This window comes from Leopardus geoffroyi, chromosome D3 (genome assembly GCF_018350155.1).
Source record: "Leopardus geoffroyi isolate Oge1 chromosome D3, O.geoffroyi_Oge1_pat1.0, whole genome shotgun sequence".
In the NCBI taxonomy this organism is placed as follows: Eukaryota; Metazoa; Chordata; class Mammalia; order Carnivora; family Felidae; genus Leopardus; species Leopardus geoffroyi.
Window position 1 is genome coordinate 3,028,532 of NC_059339.1, and position 27,148 is coordinate 3,055,679.

The following is a 27,148-nucleotide window of genomic DNA, read 5'->3' on the forward strand; positions in this document are numbered from 1 at the left end:
TTTGCTGTTTGAAAGGAATGTCCACATACTCTCAAAATTATTGTTAATTAAACGTTGAATGCTCTTTATAGCTAGCAATATAAACAGCGATATTTATGATAGAGTGGAATTATATTTTTATGTGTTATGTATATAGTTTTTAGTAAATGGGTGTTCTTCTATAATAAAAACGTAACATATCTATTCTCACCTTATAGTAGAACAACATTCTTATAAAAATTATTCGAGAGGCTTATGGCTTTGGCATATTATTTTACGACTCTGGTCATATCTTGGATTTATCTAACGCACGGACTTTATGATTTCTACAGAATGTGTGACCGTTTGACAGCAAAATGCTGAATGATGGAGCTTGTACGGATGGAATGTGACAAAGTGCACTGTCTCCTCTCAGCACAGAAGACCAAACAGAACGCAGACTTAACTAAAATAGCACGAGAGACTCAGGTGGGGAATCAGAAACACCGTGGCCATCACATAACAAAACCCTGGGTGAGTGGCCAGAGGTAAAGGGAAAAGAAAAGGGGAACCCGACTGGTGGGTGGTCAGACTCCCTCCCGGGGGCTCTGGGACTGTTTTCCTCTGGACTAAACCAGCTTCTGCGTGACCGCCAAGGCCACGCGCGGAGGGCACACCCATGGACCCTGAAGGACGCCGGTGGACAGATGGCGGGGCACCTGCCAGGGCCGACTGCACACGAGGGCGTGGCCACAACCCCCGTCCCCACGTACACCCTGCTCTGTAGTACGACTCAGCCACTCCTCCCGCACACCAGGTGGGGGTGGGTCCCCAGCTCTCGAATCCCTGCTTGACCGGCGGGATGTGTCACGGGTGATGTGTCTGACCTCCACGCAAAGCCCCCGGGCATCTCCCGCTGCATTCGGGCCCTGAGGTCACCGCTTGGAGAAACCCGAGCTGGCCTGCCTGAGGACGACAGCATGTGGACAGAGATGCCCGCCAGGACCGGGGCGGAGGCGTGCCTCACCAAACACGCCGGGCAGCGAGGCGGTGAGACTTTCAGCAGAGCTCCTCGGAAACCAGCACAGGTCCCAAGGCATCAGCAGGCCGGCCAGAACGCCCTGGATTCTGCAGAGCTGTTGGCTGTAGAACTTGCCAGAAAACTGATCAGCTAGCTGACTCTCCCCCCATGGGGCAAATACTGGGGGCGGGGACGTTCATCAGGGGCTTCATGCAGCGTAACGGTCTACTCTTGCCGGTCGTTCAGAATGGTAAGTTAAAAAGTGTGAAAGGGACATCCGCTGAGACAGTTAAGAGGAAACAGAAATGTGGGGGTCTGGGGGGCTCAGTCGGTTAAGCGCCCGGCTCTTGGTTTCAGCTTAGGTCATGATCTCGCGGCTTGTGAGGTCAAGCCCCGCATCGGGCTCTGCATTGTCAGTGGATTCTCTCTTTGCTGATTGGGATTTTCTCTCTCCCTCTCTCTCTGCACTACCCCTCTCCCCACTCTCTCTCTGAAAAATAAATGAGCTTTAAGAAAGAAAAGAAAGGAGAAGAGAAGAGAAAAAAGAAAAGAAAAGAAAAGGAAAGGAAAGAAAAAAGAAACAGAAGCCAGGTATGGGCATCCCACATCCCACATCCCACCGTAGAGAGCTCAAAGACAGATCCAGATCCAGACAGGGTTCTAGGCCAGCGTTGGAAACTCGAGCGCCCACCCGAGCCACAGAAAATACAGGCCTGGACTGGAGGTCACATTCTCCACGCTCCTCAAGAGAGGCCCAGATTCCGGATGTTTACATAAAAGCTCTTCGCGATAAATACCAACAAGTAATGCAAAACGTGAAGCACGTGGCAAAGTAAGTGAGACGCAGGTGTGGACCCGAGCCACCCCAAGGCCACAGGTGTGCAAACCAGGGCTCAGGTCACACGTTTCTAAAGCTAAACGCAAAACTCAACGCGAAAGAGCGTGGTTTCGTTTTCCCAACGATTCAGCGAGCAGTTTGCCATTTTCTGAGTCCCCTTCCTCCCCGAGGAGTCTTCCGTGGCTGGTGGGAAACTCGCCACTGAGTCCGTCTGACCCGCCTTCTCTCCCGGTGGCACCCGCCAAGGTCCAGGGCATGGCGAGCCGGGGCAGTTTTACAGAACTGACATTTAAAGCCCTGTTGGGACCCTTGTCACAACAACATCCCCCTAACGCCACAGGGCAGGGGGGAAGCCTCCCTGGAAAGCAACGCCCTTGCAGCCGGAATGCCGCAGCTGGTGCTTAACTAGATGGTTCTCAAGAGCTCTACCCTCCAACCACCTTCTCTGAGCCATTTATCCTTATTCCTCCAAGAGAAGCTAGACCCGACCGTATAAAAGCCGAGCTTCGGGCTATTAAACAACCCCCTCGCCCAGGCCACTTTGTAGGACGGCACCTGGCTCGTGCCCAACCCGTCACCCCACAGACGAGGCCCCCGAAGCCGGCGATGCCCCGGGATGAGGGACAGCGTGCCGGAGGCCTGGGCGCGTGTTCTGACCCCCTGGGCTGCGTGGGACAGGCGGGGAAAGGGCAGCCCATGTGATCCACGTGGTGGGAAAGCTAATCCCCTCCTCGTTCTCTCCGGGTCCCGAGCAAGTCGAGGAGAGAGCCTCGGGGAGGTGCAAGCCGGCTCCCACTCTCGTCTCCGCGAGGACGGCTGGAGTCTGGCCCAGAGCCTCCTGCGGGGCGGGGACCGGCCGCAGATCAGCAGCAAACAGCAGCCGGCACCTGTCACGTGCTCTCTGCCGGGCAGCGGCTCACAATCAGAATCCGGGATTTGGGGGATTTAACGATGGCGTTTGTGCCCTCTTCCATTTCCGCGCGCCCTGCGGTGGCTTCAGACGGCGCCCCGTACGAGACAAACCACAGTTTCCGAATCAGAACGTCCAAACGGTCACCCTAAGCAGGATAAACAAAGCCACAAATAACTTCGCGTCGGCTCAGATGCGACTTCGCTGCCAAGTCGGTTTTGGCATGAAGCTCACGGAAAATTAGATTGTTTTCCAAGCGCTTTTCTGGATTTCGGAATTGCAGAAAGGGACGGGGACTCTGCGCTGTTCTCACGGCTCCTCGCACAGACAGGGAGGCAGGAGCACAGAGAGGTCCAGGAACTGTGCCCAGGGTCACACAGTAAGAGGCAAAGTGGCCAAAGCCGGAATTACACTCAGACCCTTCAGCCTCCAATCTCGGGAAGCAAAGAACCAGAATGGGAGAGAAGGCGTTGGGAGGAGAGGTGGCCGGGGGACGGTTCTGGGGGATGCACGGTGACCACGGCAGGGTCAGGAGCCTCACAGAGTGAGCCAGAAAGAGCAAAGCCCTCAAGAAATGCGTAAGGAGAGCGGCCACGAAGGTAGCCCGGCCGCACTTCGGGGACACGAGATACGAGGCTGGCTGCGGCGGGCTGTGGGAGGCAGGCCCGGGGGTCAGGGTAGAGCCCGGCCGAGGCCGCCCCCGGCCCCTGCAAAGCCTCCTGATCAGCGCTGTCCTGCTGAGTCCGGGCGTGGCCGCCTCGGCCCACAGACCCATAGGAGAGGGTGACAGCCGCTGCCCTCGTCCACACGGATGTCCGCACACAGCCTCACTCGTGGCGGCCACGCTCTCCTTCCCTCGGACCTCAGCCACCAGCCGTGCCTCCCGGGGGCGGTAGCTGAAGGCCACGCTTTCCGGGACCACCAGCTCCGGAACGGCCCCAACAAAGCAGGAGAAAGTACTTGGCAAGGAACCCAGGCATCGGGTCAGCGTGCCCCGCCCCCCACCTGCTCTGCTGGACACACGCCCGACCTCTGCTGTGCGGCGCCCCGGGGAGAAAAGGCGCCCTGTCTCTACATCCACGGGAGCGAGACTCCGTCCCGTGGCCGTGGACACAACAGCAGCTCACGACGTGTCACCAAACCAAGATGCGACAGAGTGGCCCGTCCACGCGGGAAGGGGTGGCCATGTGCTCACGTGTCCTGGAGAAAGAGGAGGCTGTCACAAATGGCCAATTGTGGCCACTTCTTAATTTTTATGCTGTCAACTTTCCTATAAAAATGTACCATGTAAACAATCACAGCCTAGCACCAGGACACGGAGACCGCGGGGACCCCACCAGATCTGTGCCCCCCACGTTCCTGAGTCCCAGGCACCCTACTCGTGAGTTCTCGTTCGTTCGTGCTGTTCCCTGCGGCGCACTGCACTGCCTCCAGCTCTCCCGCGATGCACGCCCTCACGCACCCCAGCTTCCGCGCGCGGGGCCCTGCCGACCCCCAGTGCCCTTCCCTGCAGGGAACCTCCCTCTTTCCAGACCGGCCTTGTCCACCGCAGGCAGGACCTGTGAGCGTGACAGGAGTCCATCCCTGTGAAGCACGGGGCCAGCCTCCCATCAGGGGTGGTGCCCCTCGTGCTGAGGGCCGTGAAAGGGACACGCTGCCCTATCCTGCCACCACCTGCCTAGACCGTGAGCCCCAGGGGGCCTGGACCCTTTCTCTCCCAGCATTTGTCCCCAGGACTGAGCTCAGCGCCTGCTGCACAGGAGGCTCAGTAAAAGCCCTCTGCCTCACACGCCTGGTGCGTGAACCGGTTCACGTGCCTTGTCGCACAGACACGGGGAGAACCCCCACTCATGTCCTTCCCGCCCAAACCCCTCTTTCTGGCTCATGAGACCCTGCGGCCCGGAGGGCAAGACGCAGCCTCGGGCCTAGGAATGCGCCACCTGGGACACGACCTCGCTGGGAATGTCCATCTCTCCTTCCTGCAGAGACGGGGCCGCCCTCGTCCGGAGCAGACATCAAGCTGGCGGCCTGCACGGCCAGTCTTCCCCGGCATGCTGGGACAGGCCCTTGCTGTGTTTAATGACTTTAAAAACCGAAATATCGAGATTTACAAATGGGTAAAAGCCAAGTACAATCTGGGATTTCCAGCCTCTCTTCAAACACGACAACGACCGTGAGTCCAGCCGAGGGCCCGGGGTGGCTGGCACTCACTCCCCCCAGGGGGTGTGGTCTCTACCGCGTGCCCCACACATGAGGGCAGCCACCTGGCCCCGAGACAGCCCCATTCACACCTGCTTCTTTTCTCTTCCCTCTCCCTGCTCCCAGCCACGCGCATATGTCACGCGCCTCCTCCCCTGACCTCACTTCTGCTGTCTGGGCTGACCAGGTACGACTGTGGCTCCTGCCACCGCCCTGATTGTTTACCTTCTGGGGCCAGACACGGGCACCACCAGGGGCTCCGGGAGAAGGCCTGCACACAGAGCTGGCTTGGCTCCGAACCCGATGGCGGGAAGACGTGAGCCCTCAGGACTCAGCACGCAGTTGGCCCCCCTGGCCACAGGCAGGCTGGCTGTCACGGAGCATGAAGACGGGGCCACGGGTGCACAGGGAAGGGGTCAGGGAGTGAGGGCCCTGATGGGGACCGTCGCCGAGTATGGGCTGCGCTCTCGGGGGAAAGGTCACGTCTCTGCCCCTGCTGTTGTGTTAGTTTTAATAAAAAGTTCACAAAATGAGCCAGAGGATACGGATGCCCCCCGAGAACCACTGATGCCCTTCAGGCAAAACCTATGCGAAGCGTGTCTTCTGCTTCGAAGGGTGGAAGGGTGGGCCAGCGGGGAATGGAGCCCATGAGCCAGGGGCCTCGTCATGTTTCTGCGTCCCGTCCCCGGGGACCGAGGGCTAGCGCTGAACTAGCCAGGCAGCGGCCGGTCCCACTGGAGCCCCTTGGTTGACGTGACTATAACCAGAGGTGCTGGTTTATTTAAAACGCATGTTGCTTTGGAAGGAAGCTCCCACTCTGGGCTTGGGCGAGTCTGGTCCCAACTGCAAAGAAGACAAACAACGCCGTGCGTGACAGCCGCGTCTAGCGCGCTTTTTAAAGTCTGTTAAAAAACACAGCCACCACCCCCCCCCAACCATGTGCAATCCAAATCATTTTTTAAAAACATCCTTTGTGAAAACCAACGTAGAGGTGTTGGAATCAAAGTAAGTCCTTGACTTAACTCTGTGAGTGCCGCGGCTCCGTGTCTGAGAGTCGGAACGCCAGTCACCGGCAGAAGTGACCTGACCTATGGCGGGGGGGGGGGGGGGGGGGGGGGGCGGTTACTTGCTGATGTTAGAAGCCATCCCCCACCGGAAGGACTCTCGCTGGCAAAGTTACAGCGCTCTGAAATTGAGCTATAAAGTAAGTAGACGTGGCCTTTTGGGAGATGGAAGTGAAAGCAGCTGCCAGGGTGCAGACGATGCCGTCGGGCCGAAAAGCTTGGCTGCTGCTGATTCTGACAGATCCAGAAACCGTTGCTTGGAGAATCAGCAAGTGCCCACTCTAAAGGCTTCACGGGCTCGTGTGGCTGTGGCTTGTGTTGCTGCCGAAAGGGAAGGCCCTGGTGCCGAGGGTAAGCCCCCGGCCCCCTTGGCTGGTGCACCTGCCCTCCGGGCGAGCCAACGCGCCAGACAGCCGTGACGAGAGGTGACCCATCGTCATAGCCAGGGAAAGGGAGGGCCGCCTCGGATTAAACACCTGCCGCAGGGAAGTCTGAAGAACTGCATTCTCAAACAGGTGAATGGACTGTAATTTTTAAGCACACATCCGTACATTTCCGAATAGAACATGTGCTTTAATAAAGACGCGGGGAAGTAGAACCTGATTTTTAAAGACTTGAAGAACAGAACTCGGGCCTGAGACTCTTCCTTTACGACCGCCTGACACAAGGCGCCGTCAGTGGTAGTGCCTCTCCTTCCGTGATGACAGGTCCAGGGCTCTGCCGCGGGCGTGAACACGCTCAGCCCTGCGTGTCCCCCCTCACACCTCCAGGCGGCAGGAGGTGCAATGAGCTGCACGTGTCCAGAGGACAAAACAGGGCTTGGAGACCCGGCCACACGCCTCGCACGCGGTCCCTGGGGGTTCGGGCGCAGGCAGACACGAGTACCCTGGAAACCTCAGCAGCTTGCAAACGGGAAACCCCTTCACACGCTTCCCGGACGTCCAGGCGCACACATACGCGTGCCCCAGCCGTGCCCGCTCTCAGAGGCGCCGTCCTGTCTTACTTCCAAAACACACGTGTGTGCGCGTGCATAGACGCAAGTCCCCCGCTTATCCTGTACGTTGTTGTGAGGCATTACAGGTGATCGGATATACGGCGACCTTCTAGAAACCAGCAGGTATTCTAGAAATAGAAGGCCGTGCCCGCTTTGGAAGCGAGACAGCCAAGCGTCTCTCATAGGTGACCTGACTTGCTCGAGGCCACGCCACCTGTTGGAGGCAGAATCAGACTGTTCTGGGCGGGGACACACGCTGCACACAGGGCTCTGCCGAGGGGGAGCAGGCGGGAGGGGGGCGCTGGGCGCTGGAGAAAAGATGGGAACCGCAGAACGAAAATCATTCTGATGAGCCGATCCCGGGGACCCCACCTCCCTTACCTGAGGGTCTGAGAACAACAGCCCTGTGACTTCATGCTTCACCACTGCCGCGTTCCCGGGGATGTTCCTGGCCAGCACGGGAACTTCCAGATCCATCGCCTGAGGACGTAAGAGAGAGAGGAGACAGGTGGGCAGTCGCGATCGGGAGCTTCTCCGGCGGCCTGAGCCAGTTTGTGGGGGGAATAACTTCTATGGCAACCGGACCTCTGGCAGCTCATAGAAACACCGCTTGCCAGAGCGATGAGCCAATCGAAGCACGCCATTGTCAAAGTACGTGCTGAATTTTAGTTCTGGAAAGCTACATACCGTGAGGCTCTGTCTGACACGGTTGCCACAGCGTCACAGAGAGACACGCTCTCTCCAAACGCTCCCTGGACGACTGGGCAGTGCCAGCCTGCGGTACACATCTTTAATTACCCTCATCACTCCCCTGGCAGGTAATCTGCCCACAGCACAAGCAGTGAGAACGGGAGGACTGAGCATGTCTCCTCGGCACGCACACAAGAGAAAGAAGGGGCGTGATTCATCATCCTGATTGTTCACCAAGCAGGTTCTCCACCCCCCAGGGAATGGGGCCCGCACATGGCATCTGCAGCCCAGCAGGAGCTGGCATCGAGACCTCGGGCAGTGCCCACAAGCACAGCAGGAAGACTTGGCCTCGCCCACCCGACAAGGAAGCACCTCTCTGGTCCTCTTCCTGCAGTTTTGGGGAGCTCGGCCTGCAAGGGTATCGGGAGAGGCCAGTTCTTCCAGGTCCATTCCGGCCTCCGACAGTGAGTATCCGGTGGCTACTATCACCTGGGACTTTCTTGCGGGGGGTGCCGTCCGGCGGATAAGAGGCTTGGTGCCCACGGGCAGGACTGGCTTGCGCCAACAGCAGACTGATAATCTGGCTCTCATTCCACAAAAGCACATCGTGGGCACGCTGCCTCTGCCTGCGGCGTCTACTTCTGTGGAATCAAAGTTTTCTCACGAAGGGGTGATACTCCATTCTCAGAAACCTAAGTCTACCCAACCACAGCTGCTTCGTGCACCACGGTGGGAAGGTCTGTGACACCAGAGGCTTTGTAAGGCAGGGACGCCAGCAACACCCACAGAACACCAGAGCCCAGCGTCACACATAGTAAACGCTCAATAAATATTGTGGGGCCAGTGCCCCAGGAGCATCCGCAGAGTGAATTCTCAGTCGCGTTGTTCACCGTGGCCGTCTTAACCACCCGCTGTTGTCTCTGTGGGCGTGCCTTGTTTTCTGGCTCTTCATCACCTACCCCTTCTGGGTCTACTTTGAGCTCAGGATCCAGGCCCTAGAGAATGCAGGAGCTGGAGACACCCTTCCCGTCGGCACTCCTCTGGGGATACTTTGCTTCCACCATCGGGGAGAGAGGTAGAGGTTGACTTGTGGACGAGAGCCCCCACTGAACTGCTCCTCCCCAGCCGCCCGGCTGCGTCCCCAACACAGTGATGGGTCCGTCTTTGTCAGTGTCTCTTGTTGGCGTTTCAGGCACACAGAAGGTCTCCAAGTCAGATTTTCCATTTTCCTTTTGTAGGGCCAAGACCGGGATCTTCAATGGTCATCACGCTCGGGAACGAGGCACCTCGATGGCACCAGGGAAAAGTAACCTGAAATGGTCACATCCCAACGCTAGGTCTCAAGTGCTTATGGATTCCTGGTTGGGCCCCTGGGGTTCTGACACACTGCAGGCATGGTCTGGCATCCTGGATGACAGCACGGGCTGGGGATCAAGAGGCCTTGGTCTTGAATTAAGATCCCGGTCTTACTATCTTTGTTCCAGGCGAACACAGTGGGTGTCCCCGTTGGAGTACAGCCCAGTTGCCTGGAGGGCTGGAGGAAAACTGACCGGGCTCCTGCCCCATACCACCCACCCCACAATGAGGCATTTGTGAAAGTTCCTATTGTTCAATCCAAGAACCGCCAAGGGAGCAAGTATACCGTCGAGGTCCTGGACGTCTCCCTGGGTCTTGGCTGCATCATTTGGGAAGAAGGGACTAAACTCTCCTCTCCACAGTGCATGAAAAATTCAGATGTCGTTTTGCGCAAACACCATTATGTGGTTTGTGGCATAAGCTGACTGGCACATCAACTACATCAGTTACGAGGTCGTAACATAATTATGGTGACTGAAGCTATGAGTCATATGGCTTGTCTCTCTGCTTGTCACAGAGTGCAGGTCGCTAGCTCGTTAAACTCACGCAACACACTGTGATTTCGTTTCTAGACATTTGTCAACTAACTGCCGAATCCTCCGCACGGATGAGACCTTTGAGATTGTCATGCTTCACCCACTGCCTCGTGTCAGGGCAGAGTTCAGAAAGAAGGTGAGCCACACGTCAGGGTGCATGGCGAGCCCCGTAGTGTGTTCCTCTGTCCCAGGCAGCCCCTACAGCACTTGCATACTCGAGCGGTGCGTTCATCCCCCGACTTGGGTTGAGCACCGGAGTATTTGTGAGGAATCTGTGGCAGATACAGAGACTGAGAGGAGATATCTACAGAGGTAGATGTGGCACTAAAGAGACAAGGGTAGATGTGTAAAACCGGTGATCAGAGAGTCACAGGACCCGCCGATCCTGAGGGATGACAGAGTTCATATCTCTGTTTCATGCAAAAATGATCTGATGATCACCCCTCCTGTTGTGTAGACTCATTCGCATATCAACCCAGCCAGCGCTCATCGAGCGCCCACCCTACACGTAAGGCTGCACACCGCTGAGAGTTGTCCACTCATTTGATAAACATTTGTTATCAACCTGCAAACGGCAGGATGCAGGAGGCTTAGGTGACGGGACCAGCTGATTGAGGGGAGGTAACGAGGTGGTATTACACAGCAGAGGAGACTTACTGGAGTCAAAAGGCCTGAAAAGAAGACAACAACGACAACAACAACAACAAAGGAAGTAGGAGAAAGGCAATAATAGAAGTGTAATTAATGAAGTAGAAAACAAAAACAAAGGAACTGATGTGGGCATTCATTGGGGGGAAAAAAGCCAATGAAACAAAGAAGTCACCAGTACCCTGATCACCAGAAGAAAGGAGAAAGCAAAATAAGACAGACCGAGGGGGGAAGTAACCACTGAAACAAAGAAGTTTAAAGTCCTAGGAGGATATTTATAGAAATCTTTGCAAATAAGTCTGAAAATCTAACTGAAATGGGTAGTTTCCAAGAAAAATGCGTCTTACTGAATTAAACGTGATAGAAGTAGAAAAGCTAAAACAGATCAATTTCTATAAAAGAAACAGAGAAGTCATCAAGGAAACCGTCTACAACCAAAGGATCATCTCAGACGGTGTCACAAGGGAATTTGACAAAATCATCAAGCTGCATAATCCTAGGGCTCCAGGAACTGTTCCAGATCACGGAGAGGAAGGGAACGTTCCAAAGAGTTGTTATGAAACAAGCTCAACAATAATACCGAAGCATGAGACAGATGGCACAGGAAAGAAAGCCACAGGCCAATCTCACATATAAATCTCTCCATAAAATTCCTAAAGAAAAGAGTAGCAAACAGAACCCAGAAGCACATAAAAAAATGATGGAAACCAACCATTTCAGTCACTACATTAAATGTGAATGGACTAAACACTGCACTAAAAAGGAAGAAATTGTGAGGCTCCGTTAAAAACAGCAAGACGCAACTATATTCACTGCCTACAAGAGATACGCTTTGGATTCAAAGACGCGAAAGTTTGAAAGTAAAAGGATGAGAAAACATACCACGAAAACAGTAACCGTAAGAACTGCCCTGGCTGTATTAACACCAGATGAAATGGACTTTAGGGCAAGACCTGTTACTGGAGACAAAGAGGGACATTTCATAACGATAAAAGGATTGATACATCAGGACAACATAAAAATTATAGATGTGCACACACCTAAAGACAAGGCCCCACAACATGTGAAGCAAAAACTGACAGAATCGAAAGGAGAAATAGGCAATTTAATAATAATAATGGGACATCTCAACACCCCACTCTCAATAACCGATAGAGTAACCAGACAGACAACCATCAAGGAGACAGACGACCTGAACAGGACTAACCAAATTAACCTGACGTTCTCAGCACAAGCCTCCAATGACTACAGAAGACACATTCTTCCCAAGCACACATGGTTTTTTCCCTCCGGAATATACCATATGTTAGGTCAAAAGGAGTAAGACTCCATACATTCAAAATGACTGAAATCATAAAAAGTATGTTCTCTGATCACATTTTTGGGAACCAGAGTGTGGCTGTGGGAGAAGGGAATGTAAATATGGAGTGGAGGGGGGTAAGAAAGACCCTGCGTAACAGGATTTAAATTTGAGGCTTAAACTTTTAAAGATAAAAAATAATAATAATAATTTTCTTAAAGTCAAAGCTCTGAAGCTATTCTGACCGGGTCTGAATCCTGGTCCTTTTACGTATAGCTGATCCTTCAACAACAGGGTCCCACTTACATGTGGGCCCACTTACATGTGGATTTTTTTTTTATAAATATGCTACGGGACTGTAAACATATTTTCTCTTCCTTATGATTCTTAATTACGTTTTCTTTCCTCTAGCTAACGTTATGGTAAGAATACAGCATACGAAATGTGTGTTCATTGGCTGTTTATGTTATTGGTAAGGCTTCCGGTCAACAGTAGGCTGTCAGTAGTTAAGTTCAGGGGCAGTCAATAGGTATACGTCGATTTGTGATGTGTGGGGGTCAGCACCGCCCCCCAACATGTTGCTCAAGGGTCAACTGTACTAATTGTCTGATCTCGAGCCAATGTCACGCTCTCTCACCTGTTCGCCTATTTCCTCTGATGTAAAATCGGGATGATAATAAAATCTCCTTCGTTAAGGGTGATGGGAGGTTTCAGTGATGGTACTGAAGAGCTTAGACTCATTTCTGGGCATAGTTATCATTACAAGTAAGATTAAGGTTGCTGATGGTTTCTCTACCTGAATCAGGAAGATTCACACAGCAAAACTACATGTCCCAGAGCTCAAGACTGCATTCCAAACCCCCAAATCCCAAATAAATAACAGGTGCCCTTAGGAACTAGGGAGCTGGAAAGAAACTAAATTAAATTATATTAAAGTTTGGAATAAAAATTATAGTATACACAAGCAAAAGAATAAACTTGGACCCTTTTCTTAGACAGTACACGAAAATTAACTCAAAATGAATCATCAACCCGATGGAAGAGCTAAACTCATAAAACTCATAGGAGAAAATACAAGAGTAAATCTTTGAGACCTCGGATTAGGCAAGGAATCTTAGATATGACACCAAAAACGCAAGCAACAGTAATAGCAACAAACATAGATACATTGGACTTGATAAAAATTTTAAGTTTTTGAACTTCAAAGGAAACTATTAAGAAAATGAAAAGACAACCCATAGAATGGGAGAAAACATTTGTAAAGCATCTATCTGGTGAGGGACTTGTACCTATAATATATAAAGAACTCTTACGACTCAATAATGAGTGAAACAACCCAATTTAAAAATGGGCAAGAGAGGGGCGCCTGAGTGGCTCAGTTGGTTAAGTGTCCAACTTGGGTTCAGCTCATGATCTCGAGGTTCATGAGTTCAAGCCCCACATCAGGCTCTGTGCTGACAGTTCAGAGCCTGGAGCCTGCTTCAGATTCTGTGCCTCCCTCTCTCCCTCTGCCCCTCCCCCACTCATTCTCTGTCTCTGTCTCTCTCTCTCTCTCTCAAAAATGAACAAATGTTTAAAAAAATTGTTTTAAAACATGGGCAAGAGATTTGAGAAGGGATTTCTTCAAAGAAGATATAAATAGGACAACAAACGCCTGAAAAGATGCTCAATGTCATTCATCTGTAGAGAATCACGGGTCAAGTGCCCAACGTGCGACCACGTCACACAGCATAGGACGGCTGTCGCCAACAAGACAGTAACACGTTGACGAGGGTGTGGAGGACCTGGATGTTCCCCAGGGCCTGATGGTGGGATACGAGATGACGCAGCCACTTTGGAAGACAGACTGGCTCCTCCTCGAAGGGACAGCAGCTCCACTCCTGGATGTAAACCCAAGAGAAGTGGAACCACGTGGTCAAGCAGATAGTTCTGTACACAGGTGTCCACAGCGGCAGCATTCATAATGGCCAAAAAGTGCAAACCACCCAAACGTCCATCAGCCGGTGCGTGGATCTGTACACGCGGTGTGTTCCTACCATGGCGCGTTTAGCAGTGAAAAGGAAGGAGCTACCCACACATCCTACAACATGACATCGTGTCAGTGATGGAAGCAGGTCTCAAAAGCCCACATGTTGTCGGATCCCTTTATAAGAAATGTCCGGGGCGCCTGGGTGGCGCAGTCAGTTGAGCGTCCGACTTCAGCCAGGTCACGATCTCGCGGTCCGTGAGTTCGAGCCCCGCGTCGGGCTCTGGGCTGATGGCTCAGAGCCTGGAGCCTGTTTCCGATTCTGTGTCTCCCTCTCTCTCTGCCCCTCCCCCGTTCATGCTCTGTCTCTCTCTGTCCCAAAAATAAATAAATGTTGAAAAAAAAAAAAAAAAAAGAAATGTCCGGAAGAGGCAAATCTGTGACACCAGAGAGCAGACCAGTGGTTGTCTCAGGCTGGGCTTGGTGTGGGGGCAGGGGATGCTGGGGAAACGGCGAGTGACTGATGATGTGTGCAATGTTTGGGGGGGCGGGGAGGCGATGAAAATTTTCTAAAGCTGCTAATGGCTCACAACTTGCGAATAGACTAAGAGCTACTGAATCTGCACACTTGGAATGAACTGATGCTTTAAATGAGTGAACTAATGTACACGCTCATTATGTGGATTATAGTTCAATAAAATTGTTGTATTAAAGAAGCATTTAAAAAAGACACAGTGTGAAATACCTCTCACTATATTCAGAGTGGGCCCCACAGTCCAGAACAAAAGCCCAGGATAACAATCTGTAAAACGCATGCCCAAATATTGTTTGTCAATAAATTTATTTGCACAGTAAGCGACTACTTTGTTGCTAACTTTTTACTGTTACCGTACTAAATCCGATAAAATGCTGTGTGTACGGCTGGTGATGTCACGGAACACAAATTAATGAGTTCTTCTTTATCTCGGAAACTTCTTCGTTTTCAGTCCGGTGATAAATGTTGTGGCTTTATCTTTCTTTAATGCCTTGTCCTGGCCGTACAAAAACAGTGCTTACTGGAGATTGCCTTGGTCGGGAACAGGTGAGGTCACAGGACAGGCGTGTTCCCCAGTGTCGAGGAGCACACAGGATCTAGGTAGGATGGCAGCTACACAGCCTGGTGGGGACACTTGTTTTCTGTAAAAGCCCCACCATCCCTCCCGGAAGGAAAGCAGCTTAGAATCAGGCAGAAGCAGGAATGCGTTTGGTTCTCGTTGCCCCACTAGTCGTCCTGCTGTGTCCCTCTTCCCCTGGATCCCGACGGGAGCAGCTCCCCACAATGCCTAGCGTCGAGGTCGGGCACCCCTCCCACCGCAGTGGTGTGCGAGGGCTAACACAGCACGGCAGCAGGGCGGCTTAAGCCATGTGGGATGTGTGGTCGCAATTCCGGAGGCGGGGAGTCTGAGATCAAGGTTCAGGGTCGGTTCCTTCCGAGGGCGTGGGAAGGATCTGTCTGGCCCAGGCCTCCCTCCTTGGCTCTGAGATGCCAACTTCTCCCTGTCTCCGTGTGCACCTGTCTGTCCAGATGGCCTCTTCTCACGAGGACACCCGGCGTGGTGGCTTGGGCTCCACCCTAACCACTCATCTTCGTGTGACCACCTCTGTAGAGGCCCCATCTCCAGAAGAGACTGCATTCTGGGGGCTAGGACTCCGACACCCGAGCTCCTGCAGGGACACAGCTCAGCCACTAACCCTCACCACTGACCACCACTCCCTCCCCGACCACTGACCGCTGCCTCACCTCCCACCCTGTCCCAATCATGCAGCCGCCTTTCTTGCCAAGCAGTGATTACTTTCCAAAAACCCCACCTTCATTTATGGGTTTCCTCCTTCCTATTTCCAGCTCCTCCTTTCTGCCCCAAACAAGGACATAAATTCTCTGTGCCAAGCGTAGAGCTTGCTTGATATTCTCTCTCTCTCTCTCTCTCTCTCTGTCTCTCTCTGCCCCTCTCCCCCCTCGTACTCTATCTCTCTCTTTAAAAAAAAATGAAACCATTAGAATACAGCCTTCCTTCCCCCACGGGCATCAGAAACTTTGACCCACAGAGTGGTGTGTGTGTGTGTGTGTGTGTGTTCTGGGTTGGGGAGGAGGCCCTAAGTAGGAAGACTGGAGTTAGAGCATACTTTTTTATATTACTTCAGTTTGATTGCAGGGGACTTCAACTCCATAATGAGCCCAAACTTGAAACCACGAATTTGCCGTAGGAATATTCACCCTACCGCCCACACACCCAGCTAGGGCTTGATTTTTGGAGTTTCTTGGGAAGAGATGTGTTTTAGCAAATGAGATTTTTATTTGCTTCCATGAAAAACAAAACAAAACAGAACAAAGCTAATTCTGAGAGGTCGGAAGATCGCTTCCTTCAAAAGTGATAGGCATTCATTCTGTGATTCACCACTTTGCTTCTCTGAATGGCCACTAATGACGAGGACCCAGACCACTCCCCTAAAATCAGTTTCATTCAAAACCCTCAACCCAACGGTCACTTGGGGTTCTCAGGAGGCGCACAACAGCTACACAGGGGGCGGTCGGATCCGCTCCCAGCTGCCTTGTCAGACGCTGCGTGTGCTGGTTATGAAATCATTCCTGAATTTGACTGCACTGAATCTTAGGGAACTTGCACAAGAAAATGTGTATTTACATACAAAGGAGCCGATCGGCACCAGCTCAAGGACTGGGGCTGTGAGACGTGCGCTTCTGAAGCTGGGACAGGAGTGGGAGGCGTCTCCCCAAGGCCTGCACTGACCCCGGGCACAAGCCTCGTGGAGACAGACGCTCATCATCCAGCTCGGATGGAGGTCCCGGCTGTGCCTGACGACAAGCGGGTTTCGGGCTGGCATCCAGGCACCCGTGTTCAGCTTCTACCCCTGTTCCTGATGCTGTTTGGGTTTAGCCTCTTTAAACGATCCCACGAGAAAATATTAGGCATCCACGTCAGTCGTTCCTTAGTTTAGGGAGGATTATTCCTTTTCCTGCTTTAGTTACGAACCGTGTTCTGTGAGACACCGAATGGTACCTAGTTGCCCGCAAGTTCGGTAAATTCAACTGGCGTCCGAGGGAAGAAATGGATCTTACGGCCCACAAAAGATGGCATCGCTCCAGGTAGCCGTCGGAAGGAGAAAGCCACGTAGCGAGAAGGAAAACGAGAAACCCGGTCCACGGTCCTGGAGGCCCGATGGCCACCGTTTCCTTCTCCAAGCAGGGCTTATCCTGCCCTAGACCCTGGGCGTGCCTACCGCGTGCAAGGCGCGTGCTCGGGGCCGTGAGAGCCAGGTATGTGCTGCAACTCGTGACGTGCTGTCAGGGCCACAGGCCAACGCAGGCCGCCCCCCGCTCAGCCCCCTCTGGAAAAGGGCTCCAGAGTGAGATGAAGCGGCAGCAAGGGGAAGGGAGGTCCTCTGGGCTGGACGCATGCTGGCCCCCCAAGAAACCGCGGGAAGCAGCCGAGATACCCTGCTGAGCCAGCCGGCCACTGCAGAGGCTCAAGCCGGAAGGTTCAAGGGCTTGGATGGAGCCCATTCTCAGGAGCCACAGCCTGCCGCCCACCCCCCACAACATGTTGGGGCGGGGGGACACAGCATGTGCCCACTCCTGTTTCAGGACCCCCAAGTAGACAGGCTCCATTCCCACCACCCCCCCACCCCCCCACCCCTGCAGAACAGGCGAGTCTCTGTGCCTAGGACGCCGGATGCTGGGTGAGGGGATCCGCTCGGCCCGGCCCCTCCCCCTGCACCTGTAACCCCCCCCTCCACGTCCCCGCCCCCACCCTGCCACAGGCCAAAGTCTGACCCGTCCTCATCCCGGGAATTCTGGGATTAGAGAGCGTACTGAAAAGGGGGAGAAGAAATCAAGAAACAGAAGGCTTCGTGCCACAATAACCGCCCCCCCACCCCAATCCCAGTTCCCGGCCCAGCCTCTTACAAGTCAGCGCCTTGCCTTCCCATCACAGAGATTCAGCGGCTCAGAGAGGCCAGCGGGTTTTGTCTTGTTTTGTAGCTGGCAAGGACAAACGGCCAAGAGACAGGAAATGGTGTTAAGTCCCGCGTAGAACTTAAAACCGGCTTCCGAAAATCCCAGGGAATGCTGTTTTGCTCCCTGTAGCTGTGAGAAGTGCGGACCTCGACTGACCAGGACGCCCCCTCCGCCCAGGAGAGCGGGAAGGAGGGGCCCTCTGCAGGCTCCTGTGCCGGGACTGGGGCTCGTGCCTACCTCCAGGATGGCCGCAGACATGCCCTCGGAGACTGAGCTGTTCACCACCGCGAAGCAGTTCTTGAGTGCTGCGTGTAGGTCCCCCTGGGGCATCTCTCGGATCAGCCGCACGCCCGCAGCCCTGAAACACGAGTGGGGACGTGCTTCTGTCCCTGCGAATCGTGTGGGGAGGGGGCAGGAAGGGGGACGGGCGACAGTTTCCACCTGCCACCCTCAGGTCGAGGACAGTGGGACAGAGAGACAGGACCCAAGTCACTGGACCCATACTTGGTCCGGGTTGTTTCTTATGGGAGCAATTGTTGAAGCCTGTGTTTCTGTTTCCCCCGGGTCAACCGCGCTCTGGACAGTTCAGGTCTTTTCAGCTCTGGCCAGTGTGACCGGTGTTCTTCATCCGCGTCTCCCTGAGCGAGCGAGGCTGGGCATCGCCACTACCGCGGGGATTTATTACGCTACCTGCACGGTGTCCTTCCTGTCGAGTGGGGGGAGGGAGAGCACCTCGGACCTCCCGGGATCATCGGGACATCACAGGGGGTGACGCTCGGAAGGGCCGGGAACAGAGTCTGGGCACCGTGAGTTGGGGGCGGGGGATGTACCAGCCTCCAGGTTTCCTGTCCTGCGAAATGCTTGTTCACGTCCCACACTTACCTCTTTACTCTGGCTCCCACTTCCCTTGTAAACACTGGGTCCACCTGAAAACACACCAGGATACATTTTAGGAAGAGCCTCGGTCCCAAGAGAATTTCATGTCACGGCAACAGAGTCGGACTCAACAACTCAGGAAGGAGAAAACCAAGTCAAATGGGTTCCGCTCCTCGGTAATAGCGACGAGGGACAGAGTCGCACTGGGGACGAAGTTCAGAGAAACACACATGACCTCGTGTCTGCTGTTCAGCCTGTCACACAAAGCCTGGGGGAGCCCCGGGGACAGCCACCGATGGTGTCGAGCACAAGTCATCCACAGCCAGTGTGGTCTGCCGGCCACACAGCTGTCCCGTGAAGGTCTGGTGGAGTCACTGAGTGGTGGCTCTTGTTCTAAACCTTTCGGGCAGAATGAGTCGGAATCCTTAGCAGAACTAAGACAAAGGATCCAACAGAATTAACATTGCATTTTATTTCTAAAAAATAGTTTTTAATTTTATTTACTTATTTGAGAGAGAGAGAGAGAGGGAGAGAGAGGATCCCAAGCAGGCCCCACACTGTCAGCACAGAGCTGGATGTGGGGCTCAATCTCATGCCAGGAGATCACGACCTGAGCCGAAATCAAGAGTCAGACGCTTAACAGACTGAGCCACCCAGACGCCCCAAAGTTTTATTTTTGACAGGGCGTCTTCGTGGAAACGCAATTTTAAAGCCAAGGGCATGTCCATCGGCGGATGTGTGGATACACAAATAGGTCCACCCCCACAATGGAATATAACTCAGTCACACGAAGGGGAGAATCACGGACGCCTGTCACACCATGCGTGACCCTTAAAACAAGACATTCGGTGAAATCAGTGGTCACAAAGGGGCCTCATACCATGTGACCCCATTTACATGGAACGTCCGGCGAATCCAAAGGGAGAGAAACCAGGTAAGCAACTGCCAGGGACTGGTGGTGGGGGTGGAGACAATGGGGGGAGGGGTGGAGACAACGGGGAGTGGCCGCTAATAAGCATGGGGTTTCTATGCGGTGAGGAAAATGTTCCAGAATTAGGTAAGGGTGATGGTTGCATAACTATGTGAAGATACTAACAACCACTGCATCACATACTTTAAGATGGTGATTTTGATGGCCTATGAATTATATCTCAAGAAAAGGTGGGGCGGCAAGTGAAACTTTAATTAGTCACAACCTCATGTCCTCGAGCCTGGAGTTTGCTCCCACTCCACGTCTGGAGGCGTTCTGTCCCCAGGGAAAGGGCCCGGGCTTTGTCTGTTGTAGCCCTGCTGAGGGACGTGCTAAACTGACGTACCCGTACTGTGTCGTCCCAGAAGAGAGGCCGCGTGGTTTTCAGCAAACGCATTCCCAGACGGGGAAGGGATGGGAAGAGAGGGGGTGCAGGCCAGCGGGGCTCAGATCCCCCCAGGCCCCTCAGAGCCCCCGGCCGCGCCTGCATTCGTGCGCCTCTCCCGGCCTCAGTTTCCTCGGCCGTCGAGTGAGCGTCCGAGCAGCGCCTCAGGGTTGCAGGGAGGACCAAAGGCGTCAGTGCAGGGCCATGACCATTAGGAACAGCAGAAGAAAGGGCTGAATGTCCTAGAAAGAGATGCGGACGGCACCACGGCACCGGCAAGGCCTGTAAACATCGCCTCACACGCACGGTGCCCGCGACGCTGCCTCACTTCTCAACGCGCAGAACTGACAGGTGCAGAGCCAGGTGCCAGGTGCCCGCTGCCCACAGGTTCGCACCCTGCCCGGCCCTTGGAGCCCAGGCCGTGACACCGCGGGTGCACGTGACCTCTTATCCGTCGAGCTTACTCTCTGAGGGACCAGGAGAACCTGAGGGGACCCCCTGGGCGGGGGGCACGGCGTGTGTTCACCCAAGTGCAGACACAACCAGCAGACCACCGTTTGCCCTTGGCCCTTCCTCCCCTGGTGTCATCAACAACGAATACGCTTTTAAAATAGTTTGGGGAGCCTGGATGGCTCAGTCGGTTAAACGTCCGACTTCGGCTCAGGTCATGATCTCACAGTTCGGTGGGTTCGAGCCCCGCGTTGGGCTCTGTGCTGACAGCTCGGAGCCTGGAGCCTGCTTCGGATTCTGAGTCTCCCTCTCTCTCTGTCCCTCTCCACCACTCAAAAAATAAACAAACATGAAAAATAACAAATATTAAGTTTCTGCCAGTGTGACATGAAATTCTGAGCACGTCACCAAAGATACAGACAATGAGGGCATAAACACATTTTACTGATATGGTGCCTGCTGGCTTGGCCCCGTTACTCCTCGTGAGCTAGCAGCGAGGGCAGATTCAATTTCTAGTCTCAGCCACGCTTTGCCAGCAGGTGTTAGGAATTACAAAACAAGCCAGTTTAATGGATATGACAATATCCCTGTACTTTATCATGCAAACGGAAGAAAAAAAAAAACGTGTTGCTTTCCTGAAACTTTTTCTTTTCATTTCTTTTGGCCAGGAAGCACTGTGTGTGTGTGTGTGTGTGTGTGTGTGTGTGTGCGTGTGCATGTGTGTTGGACCCCAAATCCTTCAAACAACCGGCATGACTTGAGATGTATCCCTCAAAGCTAACACAGCAAACGTGGATGCATAAGGAACACTGAGATTATTCCCAGAAAAAAAAAATCTTTTTAGAGTTTAACGTATTTGCATAGCGAACTTACAGGAACAGCACAGAGGACAGATGTACTTGGGTGTAGACACCTCAGTGAGGAGAGAGTACAAACGGGCGGAATCCGCCGTGCGAGTTCAATTCGGCCATCGACAAACAGTTTGCTGAGAAACCCCAAACGCTTGCATGATCCAGGAAAACTCAATGGGCTTGTGTGTAATTGTTATAAAATCCGGTTGCTGAACTTTCTTGCTGGGGCACTTCGACCTGCCTTCATGCTTTAAATCTCCACTTTTAGATGAAAAATTCGCACACAAATGAAAAAGGAGAAGTTGCCAATGCCTGATTTCTGCCCCTGTTTTTCCACTCATGATCACATAGTTGGGTGCCTTTTGGCCCCCTGGGGGGGGAAAATCTCGGGACCACTGATAACAAGAGGAGAGCTTTTGTTTTCAGAACGAGCAGTTTCCCGTTTTAGAGGAATCTTAATCATGTCCTCCGTGTGTGCCGTATGCTGGCCGTGTGTCCCTTGGCAAAGTCCCTACGGACTTTGCGGGGGTGTCACACAGGCCGGTGTCTTCCCCAAGGACAACCAGACAGGCCTCGCTCACCTCTTGGTAACCAGCGACAGCCACGCCCTGGACGCTCAGATGTGTTCAGGAGTCCCAAGCAATTTCTGCACAGGATGTTGGGAAGAGAGTCCCTGCGTCACTTCCGGGAAGGACAGTTCTCCCTGAGCGCCCCATGCGGGCGGGCCCGGAAGGGTGAAGCTTCTTCAGCCCCCAGCAGAGGGCACACGCTTGCAGGTGCCAGTCATTGGCGGGGCCCTCACCACCGGTCGGCTGGTCAACCCACAGGCAGTAGGTTCTGCAGGAACCATGGTCTAGGGGCCTCCTCACCTCCCCGCTTCCTCCCGCGGTGGAGCTCGGCCAGCCATCCGCTGGACTGGGGTTAGAGACAGACGTGCGGAGGCTGCGAACACACCCCTGTTCCTAGATGCATCTTGGAAGAAAAAAACTCATACTTACGGACGATTTGTTGTTTACTGCTGTCAGGAGTCAATATTTTTTTTTTTCAACGTTTATTTATTTTTGGGACAGAGAGAGACAGAGCATGAACGGGGGAGGGGCAGAGAGAGAGGGAGACACAGAATTGGAAACAGGCTCCAGGCTCTGAGCCATCAGCCCAGAGCCCGACGTGGGGCTCGAACTCACAGACCACGAGATCGTGACCTGGCTGAAGTCGGACGCTTAACCGACTGCGCCACCCAGGCGCCCCAGGAGTCAATATTTATTCGCCACGTACTCTGAGCCCAACGTGGCTAAGTTCTAGGCCAAGTTCTACTAAGCTGCTCTTGCCAACAACGCTATTGGTACCCCATTTTACACAAGAGGACAGTGACGCTCATAGAGCTTCTGTGATTTAACCAGGACCACTGAGCTGCACAGGTGCTGGGCCAGGTGACTGAATTCTCAAAACTGCCCTCCACTGCCTCTCTGGTGTCTACTCATGGATTTGATCAAATAGTTCATAAAAAGCCAACGTAGATTACCTATTTATTGCCCCACGATTTACCACCTGTAGCTTTCTATTTCTAACCCCCCCACCCCCACCCCGGGATTATTGCCATTCTCACTACCAGGAACGCCACCCCTCCATCCCTAACACCTATTCAGCCCCAAGGCAAAGGCACAAGCCACTTTCCTGGGAGAACTTCCCCGATCATCTACACCGGAAGCAGTATCTCCTCCCCAACCTTCCTTCCAGCTGCTACCAAATGCAGGCCTGCCTGGTCTGTACATGCCCGTCTTGTCCCCATATGCACATCCATTTCCCTCCGAGGCCAGGCCCGGGTTCTTTCATACAGCTCTCTGCTTGATGATATTTGCTAAATGCACGGCTTCCCTACCCTTTCCGTCTCTCTTTTCTGATTCTGTTGAAGTGATTTTAAATAATTGAATTGCATCACAACCCTAACATCTTTTCATGAAAAAGGAAACAGCCTAATGAAAACCTTCTTTTGGCTTTACATATTGATTTTCAAATTCGTATTTTACGATAAGTTTTAGTTAGAGATCCCCCGTTTTTAATTTTATTAGCATGCTCTGCCCTCATGATTAGCTATTAGAGAAAAGTAATTCATCGGGGAAAATTTTGGAAATCTGCTGAAATACCTAGCGTGTTAACTAAAATGTAGCTGAAGGTATGAACAATAACTTTCAAGTTGGAAATACAAACTGGATGAAAGTTTTCTGGATTTATCTTCCACATCAGTTCATTTTCAAATCTCCTAGTGAAGCCAAGTGGAACAAAACGCAAGATAAAGAAACAAAGAAGGGTGGATTTTTTTTCCAGGTAATGAAAGCACATGTTATGAAATTTTAAAAGGCAAAAGCATTTCGGGCATCAAAGAAAATTCTCATTTCCTCCTTCTCCGCTTATTTATTTCTGAGCAAAATATATTGTTTCAACTCCCAGGCTTAAGGAAAATAATCTTTGATATAAGAAGTAACCGTGGGAAGTCATTAAACTGCTGTGCTCAAACCCAGTGTTCATACCACACTCCTTATCAAAGAGCCCAGGAAACGTACCCACTCAAGAGCTTGCCTCACGCTTTGCAAAAATGGTTGAACTGAGAGATCAAGGAAGCTTTACTAGAAAACCAAGGCCAGACTCAAACCATCCTGCTGCTAAGGCAGGATCCTAGTGTGTCCACGCCGAAAGGAGACGCTGGCATGGGGAAGTCTTTTTTTCCCTCAACGTCGAACGATGCTGCCTGTGAACCAGGCACCGTACTAGAGCTCGACCGTCTGGTCCCCACAGCAGACGATGAGGCAGGCAGCACTTTCTGGGTCGTACCCACCTCACAGATGGGGAATCTGAGGCACCGAGCACACTGATCGTGAGCTGACTCCGGAGTCTGTGAACGGAGCCGCCGTACTACACGGCCATGCAGAACTTCCCTGTCCGCGACACAGATGATGCCCTTTGGTCCAAGGGTGTTAATTCACCCGCCAGTGGTTAGCAGCAAATGTGTGATTCTGTAGATTCCGTACGGGACTGAGAGCCAGCTTTCTAGAATGTGCTTGCTAACAACTGCCACAAACATTAACATATGCATGGCATATACAGGATAAAACATACACAACATCATTGATTTTTTTTCCAGCGACCTAAGAACACGCACGCCATTTTCTAAACAGATGCTAGAGTCGATAAATGCTAATCGAAAGACAGAGCCACGATATTCGGAAGAGCGGTGTGGCACCTGCCCTCTGGGCTGGGCCGCGGGAAGTGGCAGGAGCCCGCGTGAATGCCCGGCAGCCCCTGGCTCTCCTTTGCTGACACGCCCCCAGCCCCTAATTATCTGTGGGCTTCTGTCTGCATTGAACTACGTGTTCCATGAGGGCGGGGGGCACGTCTGCGCTATTCACTGGGACACGTCCACGTGCCCACAACACGGTGGCCCTCGGTAAGTATTTCTTGAAGGATTGCCTAGGGGAGTCAGGTTTTATATGTGTAAACATACATGCACACACACACACATACATACACACACATAAACACACACACACATATTGTCCATGAAAATGAGCGATGAAATAAGTAAAAATAACCAAGTCTCCTCTTGACGCTTTGCCCACGAGCTCTCTCATACAGTGACACGTCCGTAAAGGATGACACAGCAAGGGACACACTGTAGCTTCACCAATAAGCACAATTGTCACCGCTCAGGGGCATTCTTTCCATTTCCCTAAAGGAAAAGCCCTGAATAAATGCTAGGGACCAAAGAGAGTGGCTGTATTATTCCCATCAATTGACCTATAAAAGTATTCACTTTTGGGGCGCCAGGGCAGCTCAGTCAGTTAAGTGTCCGACTTCGACGCAGGTCACAATCTCACGGTTCATGAGTTCGAGCCCCGCGTCGGGCTGTGTGTTGACAGCTCGGAGCCTGGAGCTGCTTTGGATTCTGTGTCTCCCTCTCTCTCTGCCCTTTCCCCTCTCACACTCTGTCTCTGTCTCTCCCTCTCTTTAAGATAAACATTAAAAAAATTTTCAAAATGGGGCACCTGGGTGGCTCAGTTAGGCACTCGACTTCGGCTCAGGTCATGATCTCACGGTCCGTGAGTTCGAGCCCCTCGTCGGGCTCTGTACTGACAGCTCAGAGCCTGAATGAACCCTGCTTCGGACTCTGTGTCCCCCTCTCTCTCTGCCCCTCCCCTGCTCATGCTCTGTCTCTCTCTGTCTCTCAAAAATAAATAAATATTAAAAAAATTTTTTTAAGTATCCACTTGTGTCCAATAGTTAAAACAAACAGGGAAACCACACATGCCGCGAACATCTGTTTTTTCTGTGACTCTTCAGCGTCCCCTCTTCTGCCAGAGTCTACCTTCCTTTGGGCTTTTCCTCGTCTCCTCCCCCTGGACATGGTTGCTCAACTGGGTGCCTGGTCCTCTTCTTACAAAAGGGTGGGACGTAACCCAAGCTGGAACTCAGACCTTGAACAGAAGGATCCAGAGACTAAGAAGTGGATAGAGCTCACTTTTGTCCCCCTCTCCCGTGGGGCGCCTTGCATGGAACGTCCCCGGCTAAGACTCCCCTGGCCTCTGGAGCTTCCGGGCTCTTGCAGAAACCCAAGTCCGGTCTCCAGCCTCCCAACACTTCTCTTGGTGACTCTTGTCATCTTCTGGTAAGTTGCATCTGCTGGGGTTGGTCTGACGCTTGCAGCCGAGGGGCACTGGCCAGGCAGCACTTTCTTCTGCCCTGGGGTCTCCCTGTGGCCGAGCTCCGTGCAGACAGGACGAGAGGGGCCACTGCTGCCCACACCTCACTAATTCCCTAATACCAGATGGCGCGCTGTTCGACACACCTCGGCTAACCAAGTCAATGCGCTTTTATGCTGAGAGGTCCTGCATAGGACCTGGAAAAGCCACAGCCCTCCCAACGTGTGTACTCCATACCTAAAGAGTTTATTCAGCCTCTGAGGTTGGCGGTTAACAAAGGAGGGGACGGAGTGACGAGGACCGGACTCACATCAGACGCCAAAAATAATGGTAATGTTCGGGGTGGTCGATCTCGCACATGACACAGCCGTTAAGCGTGGGTTTCGGTGTGTCCCGAGGTTTGACTCTGACCCACTTCTCGACTCCATTAACCCACTGATGTCGCAGCAAGGACTCAAATTCAAGCGCAAAGTTGGAGTGCCCTCCTCGTGCTCCCAAGTGATGTTGGGCTGAATCCTTGGCGGTGAAAGCTGACAGATGTTTGGAAATCTTGTAACGACGAAGGGAGAGCTGGTTTCCACGGGGCCGTCAGGTCCCCGCAGAGCCAGGCCTGCATCTGGGGCCTTGGAGGGCGCATACGTTTAGCGGGACTCTCACTCAACCACGCCAGCCAGCGTGGCCAAGTGGGTGATGTTCACACTTCAGATTGGGAAGCGAATCATGAAATCGATTTTGGGGTAAAAACAAGCTTTTCAAAAGTGACATGGAAGAGAGCAGCGAAGAGTGGGGTAGAGCAGTCTTTTAGAAAGGACCGGAGAACAGAACTGAATGAAGCCGTAGAAGCCTTTGTCTAGTAAAGCTGGTTTCTGGTGCATGTGCCCCTGTGCGTGTGTGTGTTCCTACGTGTGTGTGCATTTGCACGCACGTGAGCAGGGCACCACGTTACCGTGTGCTGGGTTGGTTCCTGCCCACGCCAGCCACATATGCACACACACATCTCAACTCTCTTTAGAATCATCTCCCCTGATAACTTGAAACTGACCATGCTAGAAGCTTCTATACCGTGGAAATAGGCCAGTCGGGCTTCCAGGCAATAGGGCTCCCCTGTCCTGCTCTCCAGGAGAACTAGCTGTTGAGCACTTACCAGCAACCCCCCGTTTTGGTCACGAAGCAAACAAACAAGACGCTAGCCGCGTGAGTCACTCGAGGATCTGAGATGTGTGTCTCGATAGATCAGTTTTATATCTTTTGTGGGACACAGGGAATCAAGAAGACAGGTTGTCTGCACGAATCTGTGACTCGTTGGGTTCAACACGGCCTTATTTAGAAGCTCAAGTTATTCTGTCTGCTCGGTGACACGTCAAGGTTTTGTTGGTGACTTTCGTTGTCCCTTAGATTTGATAACGACATTTTATGAACAGGGATATGTT

The 27,148-nt window shown here is 52.8% G+C and overlaps 1 protein-coding gene across 6 annotated transcripts in view; it reads right to left on the bottom strand.

The window, feature by feature from the left end:
- GLT1D1 (glycosyltransferase 1 domain containing 1) overlaps window positions 1-27,148 on the bottom strand; it is a 93,022-nt gene that overhangs the window by 2,816 nt on the left and 63,058 nt on the right. For 3 of the 6 annotated variants that reach the window (XM_045459613.1, XM_045459611.1, XM_045459612.1), the window contains 3 exons: window positions 18,375-18,418; window positions 17,730-17,850; window positions 7,366-7,464 (listed from right to left, as the gene is read on the bottom strand). In XM_045459613.1, the coding sequence (XP_045315569.1) occupies window positions 7,366-7,464; window positions 17,730-17,850; window positions 18,375-18,418 (264 nt within the window). Of the gene's footprint in view, window positions 1-7,365; window positions 7,465-14,302; window positions 15,185-17,441; window positions 17,622-17,729; window positions 17,851-18,374; window positions 18,419-27,148 lie in introns of those variants that run through there. The other 3 variants (XM_045459614.1, XM_045459616.1, XM_045459615.1) reach the window with 3 other exon arrangements.